The sequence below is a fragment of the Macrobrachium nipponense genome, chromosome 47 (genome assembly GCF_015104395.2).
Source record: "Macrobrachium nipponense isolate FS-2020 chromosome 47, ASM1510439v2, whole genome shotgun sequence".
NCBI lineage: Eukaryota > Metazoa > Arthropoda > Malacostraca > Decapoda > Palaemonidae > Macrobrachium > Macrobrachium nipponense.
In genome coordinates this window covers 34,788,563-34,814,082 of record NC_087222.1, presented here as the reverse complement: position 1 = coordinate 34,814,082, position 25,520 = coordinate 34,788,563, and the positions used below count along the sequence as shown (strand labels likewise).

At 44.7% G+C, this 25,520-nt stretch overlaps 2 protein-coding genes across 4 annotated transcripts in view; one reads left to right on the top strand and one right to left on the bottom strand.

The window, feature by feature from the left end:
* Window positions 1–5,898, top strand: part of LOC135204882 (zinc transporter ZIP11-like) — a 13,377-nt gene extending 7,479 nt beyond the window's left edge. The window contains exons 7-9 of the mRNA XM_064235115.1: window positions 4,095–4,193; window positions 4,632–4,790; window positions 5,631–5,898. Coding sequence (XP_064091185.1) covers window positions 4,095–4,193; window positions 4,632–4,790; window positions 5,631–5,709 — 337 coding nt within the window. The 3' untranslated portion in view covers window positions 5,710–5,898. The remainder of the gene's footprint in view (window positions 1–4,094; window positions 4,194–4,631; window positions 4,791–5,630) is intronic.
* A 354-nt stretch (window positions 5,899–6,252) lies between these two features.
* Window positions 6,253–25,520, bottom strand: part of LOC135204881 (uncharacterized) — a 73,965-nt gene continuing 54,697 nt past the window's right edge. For all 3 annotated transcript variants that reach the window (XM_064235112.1, XM_064235113.1, XM_064235114.1), the window contains 10 exons: window positions 21,247–21,438; window positions 18,528–20,870; window positions 15,812–17,965; window positions 15,488–15,654; window positions 15,134–15,360; window positions 12,862–14,538; window positions 12,434–12,572; window positions 11,900–12,239; window positions 10,709–11,131; window positions 6,253–10,392 (listed from right to left, as the gene is read on the bottom strand). In XM_064235112.1, the coding sequence (XP_064091182.1) occupies window positions 10,252–10,392; window positions 10,709–11,131; window positions 11,900–12,239; window positions 12,434–12,572; window positions 12,862–14,538; window positions 15,134–15,360; window positions 15,488–15,654; window positions 15,812–17,965; window positions 18,528–20,870; window positions 21,247–21,438 (7,803 nt within the window). In that variant the 3' untranslated portion in view covers window positions 6,253–10,251. The remainder of the gene's footprint in view (window positions 10,393–10,708; window positions 11,132–11,899; window positions 12,240–12,433; window positions 12,573–12,861; window positions 14,539–15,133; window positions 15,361–15,487; window positions 15,655–15,811; window positions 17,966–18,527; window positions 20,871–21,246; window positions 21,439–25,520) is intronic.

Genomic DNA, 25,520 nt, shown 5'->3' with positions numbered 1-25,520 from the left:
GGATGTAAGCGCACAGAATTTGTTCGTTCAGAAGACCAAATTCAATATGAAAACGACTCATTCAGTGTTGGAATCCCTTTGTCAAGGGCACTGGATGGTATCCCTGGATATGCAGGACTCAATTCCACATCCTAATTCACCAGGACTCCAGGAAATACCTTTGGTTTGTGTTCATGGGCAAGACCTACCAGTTTCGAGCTCTTTGCTTTGGCCTCTCGACAGCACCGCAAGTATTTACGCGAGCGTTGACTCCTCTGGGAAAGTGGTTACACCTCCTGGGCATCAGAGTGTCACTCTACCTAGACGACTGGCTTCTCTGCTCCTCTTCGGAACAGTGCATGAAGGATCTCAAGAAGACTCTTTCATTAACTCACTCGTTAGGTCTTCTTATAAACGAGGATAAATCTCGGCTAATTCCAACTCAGAACATTCTCTATTTGGGGATGACTCTGAACTCTCGAGTTTTTTGGGCTTTTCTTTCACCAAAGAGAGTCCAGTCGTGTCTGGAAGTAGTACAGGACTTCCTGGACCGCAAGTCCTGTTCCGCCAACCATAGGACCAGTCTGTTAGGAACACTAGCTTCGGTGGAACAGTTTATCAAACTCGGAAGGCTGCACACGAGGCCCCTACAATTCTTCCTGAAAGCTTCATGGTGCAGAGAGACTCAACCGGACTCGACAGTATTCTCGATTTCAGACGAAATCAAGGAGGACTTAGTGTGGTGGCTTTCAAAACCAAGACTGGTAGAGGGTCTTTCACTTCGTCTGCTCCATCCAACCCTTCAGTTCTTTTCAGACGCCTCCAACGCAGGTTGGAGAGCCCTGTTGGGTAAGAACGAAACGTCAGGGGAATGGTCGGAAACGCAGCGCTCTCTTCACATGAACGTGAGGGAGCTATTAGCAGTGTTCTTGGGACTTCAGGCATTCTCTCATCTCGTGACGGGACAGGTGGTAGCAGTTCACGGAGCCAACTCCACAGCACTTTCCTACATCAGGAAACAAGGGGGAACGCGCTCCTTCACCCTCTACAACCTTGCAAAAGATCTGCTTCTGTGGGCAGAAAAATTTCAAGTTACGCTGATCCCTCGATTTGTTCAAAGGAAAATGAACGTGTTGGTGGACGGACTAAGTCGCCGTCATCAATTACTGCCGATAGAATGGACTCTCGATGCGAAGGTCTGCCTAGACCCCTATGGAAACTTTGGGGAAAGCCGATGATAGACCTCTTTGCAACCTCGAGGAACAACTGCCTTCCGCTGTTTTGCTCTCCAGTCCCGGACCTTCTTGCATGGTCAGTCAATGCAATGTTACTAGACTGGTCGGGCCTGGAAGCGTACGCCTTTCCCCCGTTCGGCCTAATAAGACAGGTGCTGAACAAAGTGTCATTCCACAAAAATGTTTCTCTGACACTAGTCGCTCCACTCTGGCCAAGGAAAGAATGGTTCCCAGATCCCCTCGACTTGCTCGTAGACTTCCCCAGACTTCTTCCGTTAAAGAGATGTCTACTCAGACAACTGCACTTCGAAAGATTCCACCAAGGATTATCCGCTCTGGCACTGACAGGATACAGACTGTCAGGATCGTGAACTGCAGAAGAGATTCTTCTAACAGACTATACCAGTCTAAATGGGGAGTGTTTCGAAAATGGTGTAGACAGACTAAAGTCTCTTCTTCTGAAACATCTGTGAGCGAAATAGCTGATTTCCTGCTTTTTTTAAGGGACGTTAAGCGTTTAGTGCCTTCGACTATTAGGGGATACAGAGCGATGCTGGCTTCAGTTTTTAAACACAGAGGACTAGACCTATCCACGAATAGTGATCTTTCCGATCTAATTAAATTGTTCGAGACTTCCAAATCGTCAAAGGGCTCGATAGCATGGAATCTCGATATAGTTCTTAAACGGCTTTCGTGTCCTCCCTTTGAACCGTTACTTTCTTCGCCTATGAGGAATCTCACCAATAAGACGTTATTTTTAGTTGCATTGGCATCAGCTAGACGAGTTAGCGAGCTACACGCGATGGACAAAAAAAGTGGGATTTTCTCAAGGCGACGCAGTTTGCTCCGTGGAGCTCAATTTTCTCGCGAAAAACAAAAACCCTTCTAATCCGTGGCCACTTAACTTTGTTCTCAAAAACCTGACAGACTTGATAGGCCAGGAAGAAGAAGAAAAACTCTTATGTCCCATGTGGGCATTAAGATATTACCTCCGCAGAACAGAGAAGATTAAAGGTCAGTTGAATCGTTTGTGGTGATCTGTTAAAAATCCCTCTCGTCCCCTCTCAAAAAACGCTTTTTCCTTTTTTCTGAGAGAGTTAATTGTCGAAGCACATTCTCAAGCTAACAATGCAGTGTTTCCTTTACTGAGAGTGAAAGCACACGAAGTTCAAGTGGTAGCGACTTCCCTCGCTTTTCGACACAACTTGTCGCTATCCGCTATCCTCCAAAGTACCTTTTGGAGGTCTAAATCTGTGTTTGCTACGCATTATTTGAAAGAAATCAAGACAGTGTTTGAAGATTGTAAGTCTCTTGGTCCACTTTCGGTAGCTGGCATGGTGTTGGGAGAAACGACATAGGGGGTTGCTCCCTCTGTTAGCCTATGTTTCGCCTTGTACCAAGGTTGACGAGTTAAAGGGAAGTCTGGGGGTACAATGTACCTGGAGTACTCACCAGTCATTTTAGTGTTAGTTTTGGTGGGTAAAGGTTTTTATTTCGGTGTAGGTGACAGTTTTTTCATGTTGGTTATTTCTGGTCTTAGCCCAGGGCAAGGGCAATAGTATTTTGTTGTATCTTCGTTGAGTCAGCGGTGAACACCACGACTATGAGGATCTTCCACTCCATGTAGAGGCACCCATTGGCCATATTCCAAGCCTTCTACTATGTAAGATGAGCACCGACCAGAGGCAGTATTCTCTTGCAGTAGCTCTCTTACAAGGTAAGATACAACAGGCACTAACAGTGCTTTTGGGTATACTTTATTTTCAAGAATCATATGTTATTTTTGAAGTAAAACTTACATCCACAGCCCCCATCCTTGCATTGGGTAATCAGCTGTATAATTGTTCGGTAAGACTGCAATAAAAATGGAATTTTCATTATAAAATGAAATTTTATTGCATACTTACCAAACAATTATTAATCAAAGCCCTCCCTCCTCCCCACAAATGGATGGCGGGGCAGAACGAATTGATGTTACCTGGGCAGTTGTACCTGTAGCTCCCTCGATTGGAGGGAGATGACGTCACCTACATCAGCGATGGCGGCGCCACTGCGGAAGGTTTGAATCTATTGTCTGCCATTTGTAGGGAACCTACAGCTGTATAATTGTTCGGTAAGTATGCAATAAAATTTCATTTTATAATGAAAATTCCATTTTTCTTTATAAGTGGCTTGAGCAACCCACACAGGTCTTATTTAGTGATTATAAGAAATCTTACGTAGCAAAAATATATATTGCGTTATCGTCAATAGAAAGTACATAGACATTTCCTTTACAGAAAGATGAAAATAAGGGTTTGAACATGTGATAGGAAGTACTGACACTTGCAAGGGAGCAAGTCTGAGGATTGTACTTAAAGATGGGCAATTCCTTTAGAATTTTGTACCTCACATTTTACTACAAAACTTTCATAGCAGCAACTACGGTATAAAGATTTGGGTATAGTGACCATTTCTATTACTTTTTTTTGTTTCACTTGATAAACCCTCTATAGGACATCACTTGGTCGTTTTTATTCTCTACAACGTTCTGGATACTGTAAAGTATGATAGTCAAATTTAAGCGTTTGTCTTAATTCTAACCAAATCCTTCACTAATAAAGGAGATTTGGTTTTGTTTGTATGATGGTTTTACGTTGCATTGAACCAGCGGTTATTCAGCAGCGGGACCAACGGCTTTATGTGACTTCCGAACCACGTAGAGTGAACCTCTATCACCAGAAATACACATCTCTGACCCCTCAATGGCATGGTCGAAAATCGAACTCGCGGCCACCGAGGTGACAGGTAAAGACCATACCAACCACGCCACTGAGGCATAAAGGAGATTTGGGTTATTTTCTCTGCTGTCATCATACAATCTCCTTTCTTTCTCCCCAGGAACCTGGCCATTGGGATTGGCATTCAAAACTTCCCAGAGGGCATGGCAGTGAGCTTACCACTTAGGGGTGCAGGGCATTCTCTGTGGTGGTCGTTTTGGTACGTATTACAAAAGTATTTTTTCTGCACCAGCTCTAATTGAGGTGAGATATAATGTGCGTTGGTTACGGCAGTTCTCAAGAGCATTTTTGCGTCAATAAATACAAGAATCGTGCAAGAAAACTTTTGTAGAATCTGTAGGATATTTGTCTTATGCCTTTATTTCAATATGTATATTTTTCTGTACTGTAAATATATTTGTAGTTTTTGCACATAAATATTGCTATAGCATCTGTTCATGTTCATAGTTTTTGTATTTTAAATATATTTGCAGTTACTGCAATTTTGAATTTATTTGTGGTTTTGTATACTTACTTATAGTACTACTTGTAATTCTGTAATTTCAATTTTAAATGTACTTAAATTTGAGTATATTTTTGTAGTTGCTTGGACTCATAACCCAAGAACGGCACCAGTAACCCAATCTAATCCCCACAGGTACGGGCAGCTGAGCGGAATGGTGGAGCCCATAGCCGGGGTTTTAGGTGCGGTTGCCATTTCGATATGTGAACCAGTTCTCCCTTATGCCCTCGCATTTGCCGCTGGTGCAATGATCTTCGTCGTCGTGGACGATATCATCCCAGAGGCACAAGCAGAGTAAGGATTACACTTCTGTCGTTTAGGGTTATTGAGCTAATTTATTTTTTAGTCCAGTGGATAATGCAGTAGGCTGGCAATGGTCATAAATTGTTTTTATGAGGTACAAAGAATATAAAGCAGATTGTCATTTTACTTTGTAAAATAAAGAAAATTGTTAAGTCAAGTCTCCATAGGATGGTATGTACTGTGTAGGTTTTTGCACAACCTGTTATGAGAAGCTGCAGGTAGAGAATTAATCATTTTTCCACTTGTATATACTCATTAAAAAAGGTGCATGGTATACACATTTTTTTACTCGTAAAAGTTACTCACGAAAAAAGGTATAACTCATGAAAAGAGGTATATGGTATAGTACACACTTTTTTACACGAAAAGTTAAATACTCATTAAAAGAGGTGCATGGCATAGTACACATTTTTTGTGTGCAAGTTTTGGTCAGTTTGAGGAACAAAACCGAATTGGACTAATCTTCTGTTATATCAAAGCATCACGTAACCAAGGTTCAGGAAGTTTCCATCATACACTTGTAACTGTAGACCGTAGCCTGATGTGCTTCCTAACAGGAAGTAGTGCTGTCAGCACAGCTCAACATTATCATCCACTGTGGGCATTGCTCAAGGTACTTCCTTAAACCGTTCATTCCTCCTGCTGTACCTTGTTCATATTCTTCTTCCTTTCCTGACTGGAAAAGGGTTTGTTTTTGTTACAACCTGCAAACCTTTTTATTCTCTCATTTTCCCTTCCAGCGCTGAATGACGTCGCCCAAGGTCCCAGCGCTTGGCCTCTGGCCTAAATTTCACATTCCCTCCCTAACAGACTTCGTTCTTTTACCGACAGGGGTAACGGGAGGCTGGCCTCTGCGTGGTGCGTCGTCGGATTCCTGATAATGATGATTTTAGATGTTTCCTTAGGGTGAGGTTTTACAAGTGTGTTTAATAGCCATTATCAATTGTTTATAAATTGCCTCCAGATGGATTTATAATCAGCTCATGTCAGCTGCTATTTTTATATATATATGTATAGTCATTTTGGGGAAATGACCGTCTGAAAATTTTTGAGATATATTTTATAAGTTCCATTGTAAATATATTGTGGAAGATTTTAATTTGCTGTATTTTTGTAACCTAAGGTAATTTTCATCATAATTATAATTATACATAGTTTATATATTGTTTTTGGTTTCTAACAATGACTGAATTCCCTTGCAAGATTATTTCAAAGTTCCTTGCGAGATTATTATTTCAGTTATGTAAAAATATTGAAAATATAGATATATTTTAGTGGCCATCAGCATTGCTTATGGTAAAGCATTTGCAAATATTTGATCATTTACCAGTACTGCAATTTCTGAAAGGCATCAAAGATGAAAGCATGAATTTGCAACTCATACAAAGAATTAAGGACACCTGTCTGCGGCATTGACCACAACAACAAAGGGATATGAAAAAAAGATACAATCTCATTAAAATTATAATTTATTTTGAGATGAAATTTATGGTTATGTACAAATGAACATTATGTCCTGAGATAAGGGAAGGTGCATATTGGGCTATTGCATGGAAGAAATTTCGTGTGAATTCCGCTGAACGACGCACAATAATCTCGCAGTGAAAAAGTGGTTTTGCTTTGTAAACGAGGGAGAAGTATGCACCTTCCCAGCACTTGTACATGGGGGGTTAGGGGTGGGGGAAAGAGGAGGTGGTGGTGGTGGAGGAGGAGGAGGAGGATGGGTAAGGGACAGGGAGGGGGAGGGGAAGGGCATGGGGGGGGAACAGGATAACATAAATTTTAAAATCTATGACACAGAAGACCTCCCAACAACAAATAAGTATATAACTAGAGGCAAATTGTAAAACTGCTTAGGTGAGTACGCCCATGGATAGCAAAGTGACACAGGCCCGCGGATCTACCATCTTTTTCTCTCTCTCTCTCTTTCTTTTTGACCACCACAGGCCACAGTATAATACCAACTGACCTGTTGTGTGCCCCTATCACTTACCTATCGATGAGAGCTCCTACTGAACAATGCAACACACACTCATTAAGAACGATGCCCAGATGCTCTCAACAGCAAATAACCGACAAAAAGCTTTCAAAAACTAATGGTAGTGTTGTATCTGCTTAACCCTATTGTGAGTGATGATAAAAAAGATGTTGGGAGACGACGCTACAATTATAGGTAGAGTGGACAATGACGCAGGACAATCGTAATAATAACAGGGGAAGAAGGGACTGGCAGGAAAGAGAGCGAGCGAGTGAGCGAGCGAGCGAGAGAGAGGGAGGGAGAGATAGACTGAAGGCGGCAGAATGAATGGACGTACGTGTAGGTCCTTTCCTCTTGCTGGCTCTCTTTCTCCCTCTCTCTCTCTCTATCACTCTCTACCCCTCTCTCTCTCTCTTTCTATCTCTTTTATCGCTCTCTCGTCCAAAGAATAATCATCTGTGGTACCATATGGGAACACGAACTTGTTTTTCGCGTCCCGTTTCATGGATTTGTCAGGGAAGGGGGACTGGGTGGGGGTATTTGTGGGTTGGGGGTAACACATGGAATGCAAGCTGCTTTTTTTTGTTTTTTTGTTTTTAGTCCTCTTGGAAGAAAGTTCTGAAGGAGAATAATCTGTACAACAAGGTATTTGCATTATACATTAATCATAATCTCAACTTCTGTACAGTAATGTATCGTACAACAATAATTCTTGTAATGGCAATATTTCATTCTTTATAAATTTTTTCAAAAGTCCTACTGAAAAGGGTTTCTGCCAATGAAATCTCATATACTTATCTACATCTGAAAAATGAGGAAAAAAAATAATAACCGGAAAAGGTCTGCTGACTGACGAATGTTGAACAGAAATGTGATACGCAACAGGGAGTGAGTTTAGCTTGAAAAAATCCGCTTGACCCCAGAGAACTCCGCCTGCCTTGTCTGATACAGTGGAACCAACGAGAGAGACGATGAAAACAAACGAAAACTCGTGGGAAAAAAAAAAAAAAAAAAGGAGGCATCACCGAGAAAGCGAGAAACGGTTTGATAATACAAATGTCTCTCTTTTTCGTTAAAAAAATAAAAAACTGCCGATGGCCACATATATGTTCTAGGTTTTCTCTCTCTCTCTCAGTCTCTCTCTCTCTCTCTCTCGATCGCTCGCCAAGCAAGCGAGCGATGCAGACAAACACGCAAACATAAACACAACATTTGGAGAAACATCAAGAGGTGTACAACACCGTTTATAACAACATGAACAAAAGAGCTGCCTGACAGGTTATTATAAAAATAGTCCTTTTTTTTCTCTCTTTATATGATACACACAACAATGCACAGCATCTCTCTGTCTCTTCCTTCGCTCTCCTCTCACAAACAATATGTACAGATAATCGAGGGAAACCAGAAGATTGACTCAGTTTTAAATCCGTTATCATCATCATTCTTCTTATCATTATTATTACTATTTTAAAATTCATTATTAAAAGTATATATATTAAAAATCTCAATGAAATAACTTAAAAAATCCTTGTACTTATGATCAAAGATTATACATATACAAAAATTCTTTTTTGCAAAAAGTTTTTTTATACAAAATTCTTCTCTTCTTTTTTTTTTCTTTTTTGATTTACAGCGTAATTTACAATACGAAAATTGTTCTCAACGAGTATTACATACTCTCGGCATTTGAAACAGTATCTGATACCGCCGTCTTGAAAGATGCTACCTCAAATTCGACGTACTGTACTTGTACGTGTGTGGGAAATAGGGAGGAGGGGGGGAAGGGGGGTTACTCTAAGATGGAAGGACATTCAATGACTAGTTATCCTACGAAAAAAAGCATTTTGCTTGCTATCTATCTCTTTCTCTCTCTCTCTCTCTCTCGCTTTCTCTCTTGCTCAAATAGGCTAGTAAAAAACATTTGTACTCTTACGCGACAAAAGCAAAATATCTTCCGGGAGATGGGTGTGCTCGAGCGACTGACTGACGTACTTAATAATCACTCTCTCTCCTCGCTTGTGTGTGTGTGTTTTTTTTCCCATTTAGAAGAAGCCGTCCTCCTCAATTGCTGCGGATGACTAAGCGGTGGTGAAGATCTCTCTCTCTCTTTCTCTCTAATATATATATATTTATAAAAAAACTGCCGTTCGAATGTAAATTAAAATGACTATGTACACTTAAAAAGGGTGTCTCTTTAAAGAGAGAGACCTCCCGACAATATTGGGTTTGCTAGAGCACTAAAAACCGCTGGCGTAAAAAAGGGATATGCCTGGGTGCCGCACAGATATATTCACATACCTGCTAAGGACCTCCCTTGAAGCACTGGCCTGCTCTCAGCATTTTTAAGTACGGTCGCACACCCAGCGTTTAAAAACCGACGTCATCGCCTACATACAGAGACAAGGTGTGTACGCGCGTGTGCACAATTCTCAAAACTGTCATGTTTCAAAGACTCCACTCACCAATACGAAATTACCCAACAACCAAACATCCCTCAAACTTCCAACTCGAAGAGATCTACCAGACGTCCAACGAGAAATCCGTCACAGCAACTAACTTTACGAAGACGATTTTTTATTTTTACACTAATAATATTAATCAGCTTGTACAGGCTAGGCTAACCTTTGACTCTCTTCTACCAAACAAACAAAAAGAAAAAAAAATGATCAGACCAATTTGATCAAATATTTACATTGTACGTCATTCCATAGGAATAATTTCTGATGTATTCATTGTCAGATCCACTACACCTGAAATATGACACAAAACTTTCTACAAATATATACCAAAATAAATCACTCCTTCTTCAACATGCTCAAGTCACTGCTGGAACTCTCTTGATATATTTACACTGCATAAATGTTTCCGAAGTTGAAATTTTGGCCCCTTCTCTAGATATCTGCAGTTTTCATTACTCTGTCTTTGAACAAATGGAGCATATCTTTATTCACTACTTATGTAAGACATTTGAACCCAAGTAAAAGAAGGAAAAACTTCACTTCAACACTTCATCATACAAACGAGTCTCAAGACGGCAAGTCGCATTGTCATACGAACTTAAGGTTTAACAGTTAAAGCTAATTTGAAAGGAGATTGCCCCGAAGTCGGCTTCGGGAAAGCAATCTTTTTTAGGTAAGCATTTGATCGTCAACTTCTCTCTCCGCTCCGCTCTGCGCCTTCAGAGAACGTCGTTCCTCCCCCCCGCAGGCGGCAAGGCGCGAGACGCACCTTCGACTTTGTACGCTATAAGAAATGACTTAACTACTTTTCTCAACTTCAGCACCATTTCAAGAAAGGAAAATAAAAAATGGCCAAGAAATGTCTGGCGGTGCGCCCCCAGCGTCTCCCGTCCCGCGGAGAGACGGCAACAACTCTTTTTCTGACGTCGGCACTTCTAACTCCATCGTGTAGTCATTAATCCTGCCACTCAAGTTCCTTTAGTGTGAGTTGGCCGTTCCAGCCAATCAGCCAATCTCAGGAGGCGAAGGCTGCAGTCTTCTTCCGCTGTCTCTTGTTGTTCTCGAGCAGGTAGCTCAAGTCGATTGCCCCCTTCGTGGGCATCTTGTTCAGCAGGTTTGTTGCGACGCCGTTCACTCGTATTCTCTTCTTGGCGCGCTGCAAAGGACGGCGTCGGTTAATACTGGGACGAGATTGTATAACTCAAGAGAGAGAATACCACATAGAATTTAGGCCAAAGGCCACGTACTGAGACCCATGTGATCACTCAGTGCTGAATAGGACATTGAGAGTAGAAAGGCTTTACAAGGTGTAACAGGAGGAGGACCTTTTGTAGCTGCACTATGAGACACCTCAATGGAAGAATGAGAACAGAAATGGATCATTTCTAACTCTGCACAGAAAAAATTCTTACAAAAATAACAAAATGACTAGGACTAGTATTGTCATTATTACAACTTCAAGGGATCCCTACCTTCTGGGCAGTGGCTTCGGCCCTAAAGGTGGCCAGTGGAATGTGGTCGTCAATCTCGTCGGACAGCGGCTGCATTCCCCTGGACTTGCTGCTCCTGTTGGGGTTGGCCGGAGTGCCACTGCTAGCGCCACCGGTAGCCCCGCCCTCGCTTGTCGAATTCGCCACAGAAACGGCAGCAGGGGTGTTGTTGTTCTGCTTGCTGGTGGGGGTGGGACCGCCGCTTGCGGTGGCCCCACTGTTCGGAGGACAGCTGCCGGAACTGCTGGAATTGCTGCTACTACTGCTTCCGACGCTGGAGGTGTAGTTACATTCTTCCAGTCCATGGCATTCTTTATTGAAGCTACCGCTTCCTCCTCCTCCTCCTCCACTTCCCCCTCCCCCTCCGCTGCTGCGGCCTCGGCTGCTCGATATCACCTCGTGTGGCTGGAAGTTGGAGAGAGAGAGAGAGACAGGATTAGTACTCTTTTTGTTTCTTTCTTTGTTCATATATTATCATCAACTTTATGGTAAAGAAATCCACAGCAGTGGATAGTATTTGTATTTTGTGTACGTATATATTTTAGTTATACTATACAAAAGTGTTTTCGAGAACCTGCTCAACTCTCCTTCTCAATCTGAATGAAAACAAGCGTTCAGATTGAGAATTTTGTATAGGACAATTCTAAAATATATATAGGCAGTCCCTGGCTATCAGCATGGGTTCTGTTCCGACAGCTTGATGATAAGCAAAAATTGCAGATAATGACTCACCCTATTATGAAATTTTTATAAATCATTATTATCATTTAAGATGGTGAACCGTATTCATATGGAACAAGCCCACCAAATACATTACTACCCTAACACTATTTGGAAATGAATACTGCCAAATTAACCACAGAAGTTTAGGAAATCTTTGACTTTGTTGAAATTGGATCTTTCTAATCTAAACTCTACTGTATCTTCAGCGTAATAGCAACAATTAAACTTGCAATTTGTTTTTCATTTAGAAGTCGTTACTGTCACATCAGGTGCATAAATTGAGGGACTTTCCTCATCACAAGACATTAGATATACCATCATTCAACTCACAGAAATGTTATACAATGAGACTATATTTAAATTACTTCCAAGAAATCTTTTGACTTTATTGAATTACAATTAAATCCTTTTTAAAAGTATCAAAAAGTCGTCCCCGGGCCTCTGACTTACGGTGTACGTGCGCTGAGGTCGTAGCCTCTCGGGAAAGGTGATGAAAGCGTACGGTTTGATGCAGATGGGGTACTTTGGCTTGCTGATCTTGGAGAACACGCGAGCTCCCTTGTCCACTCGGTATTCACAGATGTACACGTGGTCTTCCTGGGCCCCGATGGGCCGTCCTCGGCAATAGCTGTTGAAATCTAGCACCCAACAGTGATTGACAACCATGTCCAGGGGCAGGATTTCACACAAGGGAGAGCGGATGACTTCGTTGGGAAAAAACTTGCGCCAAGGCTCATGAAACGTCTCGTGCGGACGCAGGTAGTGGTGGCCGAAGGCAAATTTGTCGCCCCTGTGAACGAAATATCGGAAAAGAGGGGTTTTCTTTAATGGTCTGTAATAATGGATTAATATGAAAGACTAATTTCAGTAGCAAGTCCTTGACATTTCAACTCACTTTTGGTGACGGTTCGCAATAAGGCCTCACCCCACAGGCAAAGTATAACCTAATGAGAATACAAGACAGTAGTAATTCTCACAACTTACTTTTCATCAATCCAAAGATTCTCGATCTTAAAGATGAGAAGGTCATGTGGCTTGACATCTTTGATGAGTCTATAAGCTGGCTGTCTCCTCTCCCCAGATTTCTGGGCTGGGCGATCTCGCAGAATGTAAACGCTGTCACCTGCAACCATAAAAAGAGCTTCAAATACTAGAGTATTACATGGGAGGGACATCAAATAATTTGGTGTCATCTTTTCAGTCAGTTTTGAATTTAAAAAGAAATTTTGATCAACGTATTCACTAAATTACGATTTTAAAAAGAATTTTAATCAACATAAAATAAGTTCAGATCTTACCTCAAATTTATAAGTCGTTTCATGATTCTATATGTACTATACTGTACTCCTTTCAGTCAGTTTTAATTTCAAAAGGAGTCGTGACCGACGTAAAAGAAGTGTACGTAATCTTACCTTGTTTCACCTGCAGATTATCCCTTAGCAGCGTGATGAAGTACTTGTGGTCTTTAGGGGCATCCGGTGGCTGCGGATTCATGGGCACTTCGGGGGAGATGAGACGGGGCGAACACTCCTCACACAGATAGTGATCTGGCGAGTCTGTGACCCCCATGCAATCGCAGTGCTGCCAGACGAGACACCTCTCGCACTGGATCATCACACCCTCGTCCCTGTGCAGGTTGCACACGCAGCGGATGACGTCCTCGTCTTCAAACTCCTCGTTGGGGCTGGAGTTTGCGAATGCCGGTGGGAGGGCATCCTCCCCCAATACTTCCTCCAACAGTGGCTTGAACTGCAGTTTGCACTCGCTGTACACTCTCCGCAAGCCGACGGCCATCTGACCGACCTCCGTGTTCCGTCCGAAGAACCGGAGGTTGTTGGCGAAGAGCCGCATGACGTCGCGATCAAATGCTTCCGCTGTGATGTAGTGTCCCGTCAGGATGTTCTTCTCGATTATAGCTAAATCTATGGGTTCGCCTATTCTCACGTAATAAGTTGGATGTTTCTTCTTCGAAGGCAGTGTCATGAATGGAGTGGCTAAAGGCTTGTCTTTGCTATCTCTCGAAGCGACCAACTTGTCGAAGATGTCCTTGAAAATTTGCGCTAGCTTGGCTAATCTGGTCATCTCGGGATCGTCTTCTGCCTGCGCCAAACGCCGCGTCTTGACAGACCGCGCGGTGTTCAATGCAGTGAAGTGGGTCAGGAACTTCTCCACCCGCGTGCTGGGTTCTTCCTGGTCGTCTAAGACGTCCTCTGGTTTCTTCTCTGGGCAGCGGGTGAGGCGGTCTCTCGACTTCTTGACCTTCTCCAAGTTGCGAATCAAAAAGCACCTGTGCGTTAGGATGAACACTTGCTGCTGATGAGACAGTGGCTTAATTGGAGTGAAGTGTGGGCGGGGTAAATAGCTGTTGCTTTCGGCTTCCACCGTCGTGCCACGTTTACGCTTCTTTCCGAGCTCCTTCTTGGGAATCTTTTTCTTGTCGTCTACTATTCCATTGATCCTCTGAGACTTAGCACCAATCACACCTCGGCAGTTCTCGGAACCACACTTGCACTCCTGGCCCTCGGCCGGGTTGAAGAGCGAGAAGTTGTAGTCGTAAGTCAACTCCGTTCCTTCGTCAATGTCCTTCAGGGCAAAGAGAGCCATTCTGTACTGACCGTTCACATACCACTTCTGCATCTCGCAGTTGGGGTCGCACGAGTGGTTGACAAAGCGAGAGTCTCCGCCCATGCGGTGGCCGTCAATCACCATCCCACGGTCCAGGTTGAGGCAGTAGTGGTGGGTGTCGTTGGCGTACTTCGTCTGCATCCTGTGCTTGAACTCCTTCTCGCTCACCACCTCCCCGACATACTCCAAGATGAAGGATGCTGCCTTGATCTTCTCAGTGGTTCTGATCCCCCAGCCCTTGTTGGGGGTCATGAAGCGCTGCAGGCAGGTACGCCACTCGTGCCTCTGGATTGGCTGGTTGCTGCAGTACTCGGCAACCGGGCACGTCTGGGGAGAACACTCGATCAGCATCATCTTGTTGATGCAATCATCGTTGCATCCGATTTCGCCTGGTTTGGTGGGACGTTTGCAGTTGCAGGCTTGAATCTCATAGTCATGGTTGGGTTTTACATCGTAATAAACGTCTGAAAAGGAATCGTGTTTTGATTGATTATGGTCGGCAAAACAAAAACATTGGTAAGTATTGTACTAAACCTAAAAGTGACAATATTTCTTTGAGCTTTGTCTAGTTTTAATGGCAACTTTTAAACAATACAGTACAAAGTTACTCTGCCTCCCACATTCCATTAACTAATAAACAGGAATTTCCTACAACTGTCAAGACCTTACATGAGGTAAATAATGGAAGTATAGCCAAAATCTTTAGTTAAGAACCTTTATATAGCCAGACCATGTTGTACTTTTACAATATTTTGTAAGCAAAAGTAAAAGGCTTCACAGGGATTAAGTACTAGTGACTAAATCTTCACCAAAAACAAGAAATTAGTGTATGAATTAGTGTATAGTGCAATCATAAACCTTATTCTTATACTATAGACCTAGGCCATGCTGTATTTCAAAATATTTTCTAAGTAAATATAAAAGGTTGGAAAAGGGTTAAGTAATCGCTTAACCTCCTGCAAAAGAAAATAAATTAAAAGAATATGAAGTAGTGTATAGCAATCGTACATTTTGTCCCAGCATTGCAGCCTAACATGAGGAGAAACACCTCTCACTTACTTGACTTAATCTTCTTGTAATTCCACGAGGGCACGATATCCCTCCCTGGCAGCATGTTGTGCTCGTGCAGCCACCACAAGTCGTAAGGCAAGACAAAATCGATTTGCCTTTCCCTCAACCACTTCCGGCAGTAGCACGGCGGAGGCAGGAGGCCATGGATGTGCTCTTCGGGGTCATATGTCAACTTGTTCTTTGGCAGCAGCATCTCCCCGTTCTTCCGTCTCGGTCTGCAGAGAGATGACAATTATCAATTACGACTGACAGGTACGTCGTTTGAGTTAACAGGACAACTGACAACAGGCCTACAATGATTCTCTACAAGATACTCCTTGTTAATAACACCATCCAACTCACTCTTCTTCCTTGTAGTAATCGGAGAAAAGGCCAGCAACCAGGTACTTCTTTCTCCATCTGGGGACTTTCCGTTTGCCAGGTACTGTGCGGCTGCTCTCGTCGCCAGACGGAGGTTCGCTGCTGGGCATACTCTCCGACGAGAGAATGATGGCATCCATGTCCTCGATCTGACAAAAGAGATGGGTGCGAAATCAATAAGAAGTCTAACGACGTACATTTGCATCAATATAAACAAATTGTGATCAAACTACAGTAACATCGGGTACCTACGCTCAACAGTAAAATAAATAAGGCTCTTGACAACCACAGACGGATGGTACTTACGTCATCCTCCAAATGCCTCCTCATTCTCTTCCCTTCTGACTGAGTGGCTTTTGCACTCTCTTCACTCAAATCTCGCTTCTTCCTCGTCCTTCCTCCAATGCCAGTCGCGACCCTCTCCAAAATCTTCTCCAGCTGTTGTTCGTCCTGTTCTGACTCGCATTTCTTCTCTCCGCCAGATGCGTTTGCTGCTCTGTTTGCCATCCTCTTGTCCCGCAACGATTCTCGTAGCTGTTTCGTGTTTTTCTCGGGAGACTGAGATGGAGACTTTGATGACGTTCTGGACGACTGACTTCTCTCCTGGCTGATCTTCTTGGGCCTTCCTCTCGGCCTGGGTGCGGCTTTTGGTGGCGCTGTCTCCAAAGATTTCTCCTCTTCAGTCGCCTCTCCTTTACAAGGTACATTCTCTGAGGCGGTCACGGTGTTACTGCCTGCCGATTCACTAGGTGTCTCTGTGGTAGGCTTGATGTCGCTTTCAGCGACTTTCTCCACCTCAGCATCATTTGGCTTCTGTTCACCGGATAGGTCTTCCATGCTGACGCTTCTCTTTTCACCGTCAACCTTCTCCTCACTGTCGCTCTCCTTCTGTTCCCCATTCTCTGGGTCCTTGGGTTTCCGTTTTTTCCGTCTGACTGTCGGGAACCCAGTGCGGTTGGTTTTCCTCCTCTTCATTCTCTTCTTCCGCTTCTCAGGTGGTGGCTCGTTGTCCTCGGGGACTTCCGCTGGCGTCGGTTTGTCGGTCACCTTTGGGACGGGCGAACGCAACTCCCTCTTCTTCTTCCTTCTCTTCTGGGGAACCTTCCTTGGAACTTCTTTGGGACCTTCCTTGTCAGACATGAAACCACTCTGATCGCTCTCGTAGAGAGGCTCATGTTCACTGGGTATGTCGCTGTCTGAGTGGGTCCCAGAATTATGTTTGGAGAGGTCGTTCGTTTCGCAAGCAACAGCAGGAGGAGGTTGGGGAGGAGGAGGAGAGGGCTGCACAACAGGAAGAACAGTAGCAGCAGCAGCAGTTTCTTTAACTGCTTCGTTGTTGTCTTCCTTCACTTCTTCTGGAGTCTTAATGTCCTCTGCTTTCTCCTCAGGCTTTGTAACGGGAGTTTCAACGGCAGGCACGGTGTTAGTCGGCAACTCCTCCTCTGGCTTAGTCGGCTTCGTGGGCGTTAGCACAGGTTGTGCTTCTTTGACAACTCCTGGGTGGTCTCTGGCCCCACGGGGGGTCTTAGACGGAGAAGTCTTCACCGGGGATTCTTTCTCTTTGGCTTTCGGCAAGTCTGTTTTCCCTTTTGTCAGGTTCGCAGTGGCTCTGGTATTGGCGGTCGGTGTGTTGGCCAAGTCGACCTCCAGCCTGTGCCTTTTCTTTGGTGTAGTTGTCGCAGTCCGGGTTGATATCACCACCTCATTCGTCACTGGTATGGGTTGCTCCTTCTTTTCCATATGCTTACTAAGAGTAATATCTACAGGTTTAGACACTAAGGGTTCTACAGCCTCCTTGATCGGAGTCTCAACGGTTTTTGGCATAGGTGGCTCTAAGCTTATGTTGAGTAATGGCTCAACAGGTCGGTTCGCAGAGGAGGGCTCCACGGATTCACTGGTATTTGCGGCAGGGGCAGTCGGCTCTCTTATCACATTCGGGACTGGGTCCACCACCGGTTTCTTCAGACTGGGTTCAGGTACATTTAATATGGCAGGAGGCTTCTCGTTATCCTTCTCGATCTCACTGGCCTTAAAGCTCAGGATGTCCGCGACACTCACGGTCGTTTCCTTGACGACGGGAGTCGCTGTCTTGGGTACGGTTTCCACGCTAGCAACGGCACTGTTGCCGAGAGGCACCGGTTCATCGCTCTTCTTGCGCATGGCTTCCTCGCAAGGAGGTTCCGCGATCTTGCTCTCTATGGCTATGGACTTTGGCTCTTCGCTATTCAGGGGTGTCTTTGGTAGAGGACACTTCTCCTCCCTTAGATCAATCTTCTCGGTCTTCTCCCTCTCCGGCTTGTCGGTTCGGACTTCCTTCTCGGCCATTTTGGCAATGGCAACCTCGTTCTTCAGGTTCTCAACTTTTGGGGGCTCGGGCATTGCAGGTACTGCTGTGGAAATGTGGCGGTGACGCTTCTTCAGTGGCAGTCTCTGCTCATTAGCCTCCGTCCGCTCTTTCCCCTGCAAATGAGACATAAAATGATGAAAAAGACTACAATTTAACTCAATTAATTTTCTTTTGAATTAGTGAGGTCGTGAGGTCTCTTCTTTCTGTATTTCCCTTTAACTCCTCTTACTTCTCCCAGTTGAACAGCTTCATAGTCTTAGGAAGATTGAATTTCAATGGCCTCTGTGGCTTGTTCCATGTGAATAGGTTTCATCTTCTGAATAACAATTATTATCATCATAAAATAAACAAACTGCCAGTTTACTAAACATTTCAACAAACAATTTGGCCATGAGATTACTATCTTACAAAAAGAAAAAACCATCACAAAATGCTAACAAGAGAGGGTTTGTTCTTTTCCCTGGAAGCAGGGCTCTTATGAAATAAGACTAAAATCTCATATAAACAATGTAGGAATCTACCAGTTGACTTAGATTTTAACTTTACAAACAATTTGGTCTTGGAATCTTAACATGAATAGTACCTCATACAAAGGGAAAACCTTCATGTAATGCTATCAATAATACAGAACATCTTAAGACAGCTATGTTATCCCAAAAACTCCTGATTTCTTACCTGTTTAGGAATCTCCTGCATCTTCTTCTTCCTCTTCCCGGATGTTTTCTCTTTTCCGCTCTCGCCCTCTGTTCCCGATTCTCTGTCGCTTGTTCTAGTCTTTTCACTGCCTCTACGTTTCTTGGCTGCCGCCAAGGACACCTTTCTCAAGCGGAATATTGATGGGAGTAGCACCTCTCCGGGCTTGGTCTGCAGGACGAAGGGGACCTTGGATATCGAGCACTGCTGAATACCCAGCGTCAAGTCCTCCAAGTCAGCGAGGAAGACTGGGTCCACAATGTTTTTGTGCTTGCTCTTGAAGTGTTTCGGCTTCTTCTTTTTCTTTTTGTGCACCTGCTTCATGGGCAAGGTCACGGCGCAGACCGACGGCTTGCCGTTCTCGCTCTTGATCTTGGTCTTCAGCTCCTGACTACCGTACACCTTCTCGAAGATGGCCGGCAGCTCCTTCTTTCTGCCTCTCCTCTTCTTCCCTTCCATGGGTATTCCCTCGCTGGTCCTGGTCTTTTTCCGCTTCCTCTCCTCGCTCCCACCTTCCCCCTGCATCCCCAAGCCAGCCTGGTCGCAGAATGCGTAAGGATCCCCCACTGACTCCGCACTGCCATCCTTGACGCGGACAGATAATTTATCGGACTTCTCACTGTTGCGGACCTTCTCATTGATGATCTTGTGCATGATGCGCTCGCTGAAGCACTTCTTGCTGGCAGCGGTGGAAGGCAGGTTGTTTGCGGAGCCAACGTCCTCTCTCTTGGGGTACTTTCTAGGCCGGCCAACCGGCCTCTTCTCCTTGAGTACGTTGTCGGCGGCCGGTTTACTAATTTTATTATTATTTACAGAATTGGATGGAGTACAACTAACTAACGGATCTTGAGACTTGGCACTAGAATGATTGGCACTGTCGTCGGCACAAGGAGACTCGGCGGCTCTGTGCTCATTTTGTACTTTCTTCACGTGGGCTTCTTGGAGGGGAACGCTGGGCTCTAACACCGGGGGAACTTTCTTAGGTCTCCCAGGTCCACGCCTCAAGGGAGGAATGGGTTCCGGCGGAGGCGGGAGATCTTCGCTGTCGTCGTCATTCGTTCGCCACGAATCGTCATTGCAGCCGGTCAAGATGGGCGGGTCGCTATTGCTACTGCTACCGCTACCGCCACCGCCAGGCTCGGTCCTTTCGCAGGCGAAGCCGTCCGTTCTTTCGAAAGATCTGCGGGATTCGTTCTTCATGTCGAGGTGGTCCTGGGTTTCTTCGGCGGATGGCTTCTGGCTCCTGTTCTTGGAACCTTTCGGCCTTCCTCTGGGTCTCCTCGGTTTGTCCGGATCCTTCTTGGGACGGCCTCTCTTCTTCGTCGTCTCCTGCTCCTGCAGGCTGCCGTCTCTCTTGGCAGCATCTGCCAGCAGCAGAGGAGGAGGGGGGTCGATCTGGCACTTGAGTGCTGGCATCTGGGGGGAGTTGGGAGAGTCGTAGTCATAGTGGGGCGAACTCAACAGGTGGGGCGGAGTGACGGCAGGCTGTAAGGTGGGAGGGGGCGGGGAATCCTGCGGGGCAAGGGGGGAGTACGGCCTGGCATGAGTTCCCGACACGTCTGCTCTCTTCCCGCTGCTGTACAGCGGAGAATTGTGCTGCGGCGGGGATCCAATGTGATGCAGGGGTGACCCAGTAACACTCTGGATCCCGCTGTCAGGTGAGACGTTGGAAACGTTGCAGTCCAAGGTGACGTAGCTCTCCAACTCCGGCATGGTGGGAGGGTCCGGGTCGTCCTCCAGATTGCCGCCGCTCTCCTTTCCACCTGCCGTGCTCAGCCGAGGGGCACGGGAGCGCCTCTTCTTGTCCCCGCTCTCCTTCTCCTCCCTCTGGCGATATTCCGCCCTGGGGCTCTTGGCATTCCTCTGCTGGTGTTGGTGGTGAGCCATCCCTCTGCCTTGGGACTGAGGTGTCTGGGAGGAGTGGTGGTGGTGATGGTGGTGGTGTGACCTACTGCTCCGGCTCTCCACGTCCTCCAAGTCGTCCATGAGGACGGTGTTGAACTTGAGAGCCGCCTCTTCTCCGATGGCCATCGAGTTGATGGCTTCCCGGACGATGACGTCCGGAAGGTCATCTTCCTCTTCCTCCTCCTCCTCCTCCTCCTCTTCCTCTTCCTCCTCCTCCTCTTCCTCTTCTTCCTCCTCCTCCTCCTCCTCTTCGTCCCCGCCCACGTCGGAGCCCGGCTCCTCCCCCTCCGTGTCCGATCCGGTCCGGGACACGACCACGTCGTCCGTGAAGCCGTCGAGGGAGACCGAAGAGCCATCCTGGTGTCCGCTACCACTGCTTACATCAGGTAGTAGGGCTGCCAGGTCCTCCTGGTCCAACACCTGCAAAGGAAAGGATCGTTTTTTGTTTAAAGTAACATCTCGCCTTAAAGGACCAAAACTTAGAAACATTTATTTACAGTAACATCTAACCTTAAATTTAAAGGACCCTAACCTAGCAGACTTCCCTAAAGTTAGCCGTGGCCCAAGACTCATAGGTTCTAAACCAAAGACAGTGAAATATATATAGGTTACTCGAGGCTTTAATAAGGGGTCTTTTTACTTCACGGACTTTGCTACATACAAGAAACGCCAGACCCCAGGATGCCTGTTGAGGTCCTACTGACATTACGCAACTTCTGAAGCCTGAAATGGCATTAAAAGCAATGCTAAACAAGTCGGTTCTGCTAAAAACCCAGAACGGACAAAAACTAATCACCTGAAGGCCGTCGTGGTCGCTGGAGATCTGAGAAAGGTGGTGAGCGAGCCGGGAAAGCTGTTCCTCATCGTGGTCGATGTGCTGGTGGGAGGTGGGGGTCGCCGCCACCCCTACGCTGGCTCCGCTGATGCCTACTGACCGGTGGTAAACAGACGCTGCGGGAACTCTCATCTCTCCCTTGGCTCCACCACCCTGCGGTTGGGGAAATCGAAACGGAATTAATGATACGTTGTGATGGTGACAATGACATTACTGTACAAGGATGGAATGGAATTTAAGATTCAGGGAATTTAGGTCCCAAAGCTAAGTGCTGGGAGCCATGAGGTCTTGATGAAGTCATTCAGTGCTCAAAGGGAACTTGAGATGAATAGAACAGCTTAAAGGAGGAGAACACTATGAGATGATCGTTAGGAGAAGATGGAAAGCCAGTTGGAAGGAAGAGGACATGAATGGAAGTAGCACAACCGTTTTTCGGGTTGCAGCTAGGGGCCTATCGTGAGGTGCATTGACGGCAACAACAACCAACCCCCCCCCAAACCCCCACCAATAAAATGAGGTGCTACTACCTACTGGCCTTGCATACAGTTTTAGCTCAAACAGCCCACAGTAGCCAGCAAGATAAAGATTCAGGAAATAAATGAAACGAAAGTACAAGAATCTAAAGGTGGTAAGAACACTTCAGAATTACAATATGTAAATTTAGTCTCTCTCTCTCTCTCTCTCTCTCTCTCTCTCTCTCTCTCTCTCTCTCTCTCTCTCTCCGCGGGACTAATTTAAAAGCCCAGCTATGCCCACGTGCGTATAGCAGGAACTGAGCCAAGAGAGGAACATAGATCATAAACAAGTTAAAAATAGATTCGTGTTTTAGGGGTTTAAAGAGAGAGAGAGAGAGAGAGAGAGAGAGAGAGAGAGAGAGAGAGAGAGAGAGAGAGAGAGAGTATTCAGACGATTTAAGAAGTTCTCCATGGATTAAAGGCACAAAAGAGAGAGAGAGAGAGAGAGAGAGAGAGAGAGAGAGAGAGAGAGAGAGAGAGAACAACACTGTGACACCACACATTCTTGAAACTCATGAATTTGGGTCAGATTGGTCTAATAATACTATGGTGACCTAGAAGTAGTCACAGACACTCTCATTCAGAATGAGAGAGAGAGAGAGAGAGAGAGAGAGAGAGAGAGAGAGAGAGAGAGAGAGAGAGACCTTCGTTCAAAATAAGTCTGACACAATCAAAGGGAGAAATAGAGAGCGTATCTTAGCCTCTGAAATAATTCAAGATGACTATATTATTAGCAATGCAAAAACTATCAAATATAACTTCTACAAACTATTCACATACTTTAATTGGGCCAATTAAATATGTACTTTTTTACTAGGTAGGGTACGTTCCTGCAACCACCCCCCCAATGGTAGAGAGTGTATTTTGACTCTCTCTCTCTCTCTCTCTTCTCTCTCTCTCTCTCTCTCTCTCTCTCTCTCATTTCAAGGTGTCTATATGGCCCAAGGTTTAAATTATCATTTTTTTCCTAATGTTAAAATATGTCTCTATCTCTCTCTTTGGTGCCTGAAGATATTCTCTCTCTCTCTCTCTCTCTCTCTGTCTCTGTCTCATTCCAAGGTGTATGTTGCTCTAAGGTTTAAATTATCTTTTTTTCCTAGTTAAAATATGTCTCTATCTCTCCCTTTGGTGCCTGAAAATCTCTCTCTCTCTCTCTCTCTCTCTCTCTCTCTCTCTCTCTCTCTCATTTCAAGGTGTCTATATGCCCCAAGGTTTAAATTATCATTTTTTTTTCCAAATGTTAAAATATGTCTCTATCTCTCCCTTTGGTGCCTGAAAATCTCTCTCTCTCTCTCTCTCTCTCTCTCTCTCTCTCTCTCTCTCTCTCTCTCATTTCAAGGTGTCTATGTTGCCCTAAGGTTTAAATTATCATTTTTGTCCAAATGTTAAAATATGTCTCTATCTCTCCCTTTGGTGCCTGAAGATATTTCTCTCTCTCTCTCTCTTTCTCTCTCTCATTCCAAGGTGTCTAAGTTGCCCTAAGGTTTAAATTATCTTTTTTTCCTAGTGTTAAAATATGTCTCTATCTCTCCCTTTGGTGCCCTGAAAATCTCTCTCTCTCTCTCTCTCTCTCTCACTTCAATGTCTATATGGCCTAAGGTTTAAATTATCATTTTTTCCAAATGTTAAAATAAGTCCCTAACTCTCCCTTTGGTGCCTGAAGATATTCTCTCTCTCTCTCTCTCTCTCTCTCTCTCTCTCTCTCTCTCTCTCTCTCTCTCTCTCTCTCTCTCACTTCAATGTCTATATGGCCCAAGGTTTAAATTATCATTTTTTCCAAATGTTAAAATATTTTTTCCAAATGTTAAAATATCATTTTTCCAAATGTTAAAATATCATTTTTTCCAAATGTTAAAATAAGTCCCTAACTCTCCCTTTGGTGCCTGAAGTTATTCTCTCTCTCTCTCTCTCTCTCTCTCTCTCTCTCTCTCTCTCTCTCTCTCTCTCTCTCTCTCTCTGGCTAAAGGAATGATCTGTCTAGACAAGACAAGCAGATCTACACGGCAAACACAGCCCTGCTGTCTGGAGCCTGGAGACGACAGCTCAGGGCAATGCCAAGGCTATTGAGAGAGAGAGAGAGAGGAGAGAGAGAGAGAGAGAGAGAGAGAGAGAGAGAGAGAGAGACTTGTTTACAAACATATGTGTGTGTGTATATGTATATATAAATAAAGAAACAGAGTTTCTGAAAGATCTTTCGACTCAACATCCTTTACTGAGTAACGGACGTTGAGTCGAAAGATCTTGTAGACACTCCGTCGTTTATTTTTTCCTTCGTGGCTTATACCTTTATTTATGGATTTATCACGTCGTTCCAAACTTTCGTGATTCAGTTATACATGTACACAAACACACATACATACATACACACACACACACACACACACACACACATATATATATATATATATATATATATATATATATATATATATATATATATATATATCGTATACTATTTTGAACTGAGAGAGAGAGAGAGAGAGAGAGAGAGAGAGAGAGAGAGAGAGAGAGAGAGAGAGAGAGAGAAAATCACTTTACGTATCTGAGAGATGTCTACTTTGCAATGCTGGAATATATATACGCTCTGAGTAAGATGATGATAATAATAATAATAATAATAACAAATGTTATTTTAGCATCTCAATGTATAACGTTAATTTTTTTATAAACTAATAATAATGAAAACATTCCGTCTGCGCGCGCAAACGGCAACAAGCGTCTCGGTAAAGTTGCCGCAAACTCCCAGCCACAACAATTGTTCCGATTATTATTATCACGACAATTTTCATCATTTTTCGACTAATTACGGCCCGTTACGGCATCAAGACCACTAAAGTAGTTGTGACAACTTCACCTGCGTTAATGAAATAGTCACAACCGCTCGAAATCGGGTTGTTGTTGTTGTTGTTGGCGGACGCTGTCATGTTCCGATGCTCTTATAGTATGTGTGGAACAGACCAGGCAATATTTTCTACAAAGAACTATAACTGGTTCACTTAAGGTAGATTCTTGGTTGAGCCCTATGCCTACGAGACGTTAGTTTGGCGGCCGCTGATTGGCTGGGAGCTGCCTACCTCCCGGTACCAGCCAATCAGCAGCCACCAAACAAACGTCTCGTAAGAATAAGGCTCATCCGAGAATCTACCTTAAGTGAATCAGTTATAGTAGCTACCCTTCCTTCCAGCTCTGCCTTCTCAAGGAGGGGGAGGGGGGATGGGGGAAGAAGTCACAAAAACCTTCCTTTACTTGGTGTACATCCATGGGGGGGGGGGGGGAGGGGGGGGGGGGGGGGGGAAGGACCAATTGGCTGCCCATTGGCAAGCACTGGTATATACGTGAATTCAACCAGCAAAGTGGGATTATGATGTTAAATTCGGTCACTTTTTCCAGAATTCTAAGCGTCTGTAGCTACCCAAACTGACCCAGGGCATTGCAACGCCAGCTGGAATTGTGGGCTGGGTACCATACAAACCTCTAGTACCCCTAGGGCCAATTGCCTGCCCATTAAGCAAGCACTGGTATAGAAGTAAATTCAGCCAAGGCAGAGTGGGACACTGTGTCAAATTCGGTCACTTTTTCCGGAATTCTAAGCCACTGCAGCTACCCGAACTGACCCAGGGCGTTGCAACGCCAACTGGACCTGTGGGGCTGGGGCACCATACATACCTCTAGTAGCCCCCCCACCCCCCAAATAGGGGCGCCTCAAGCAAAACCAAGAAG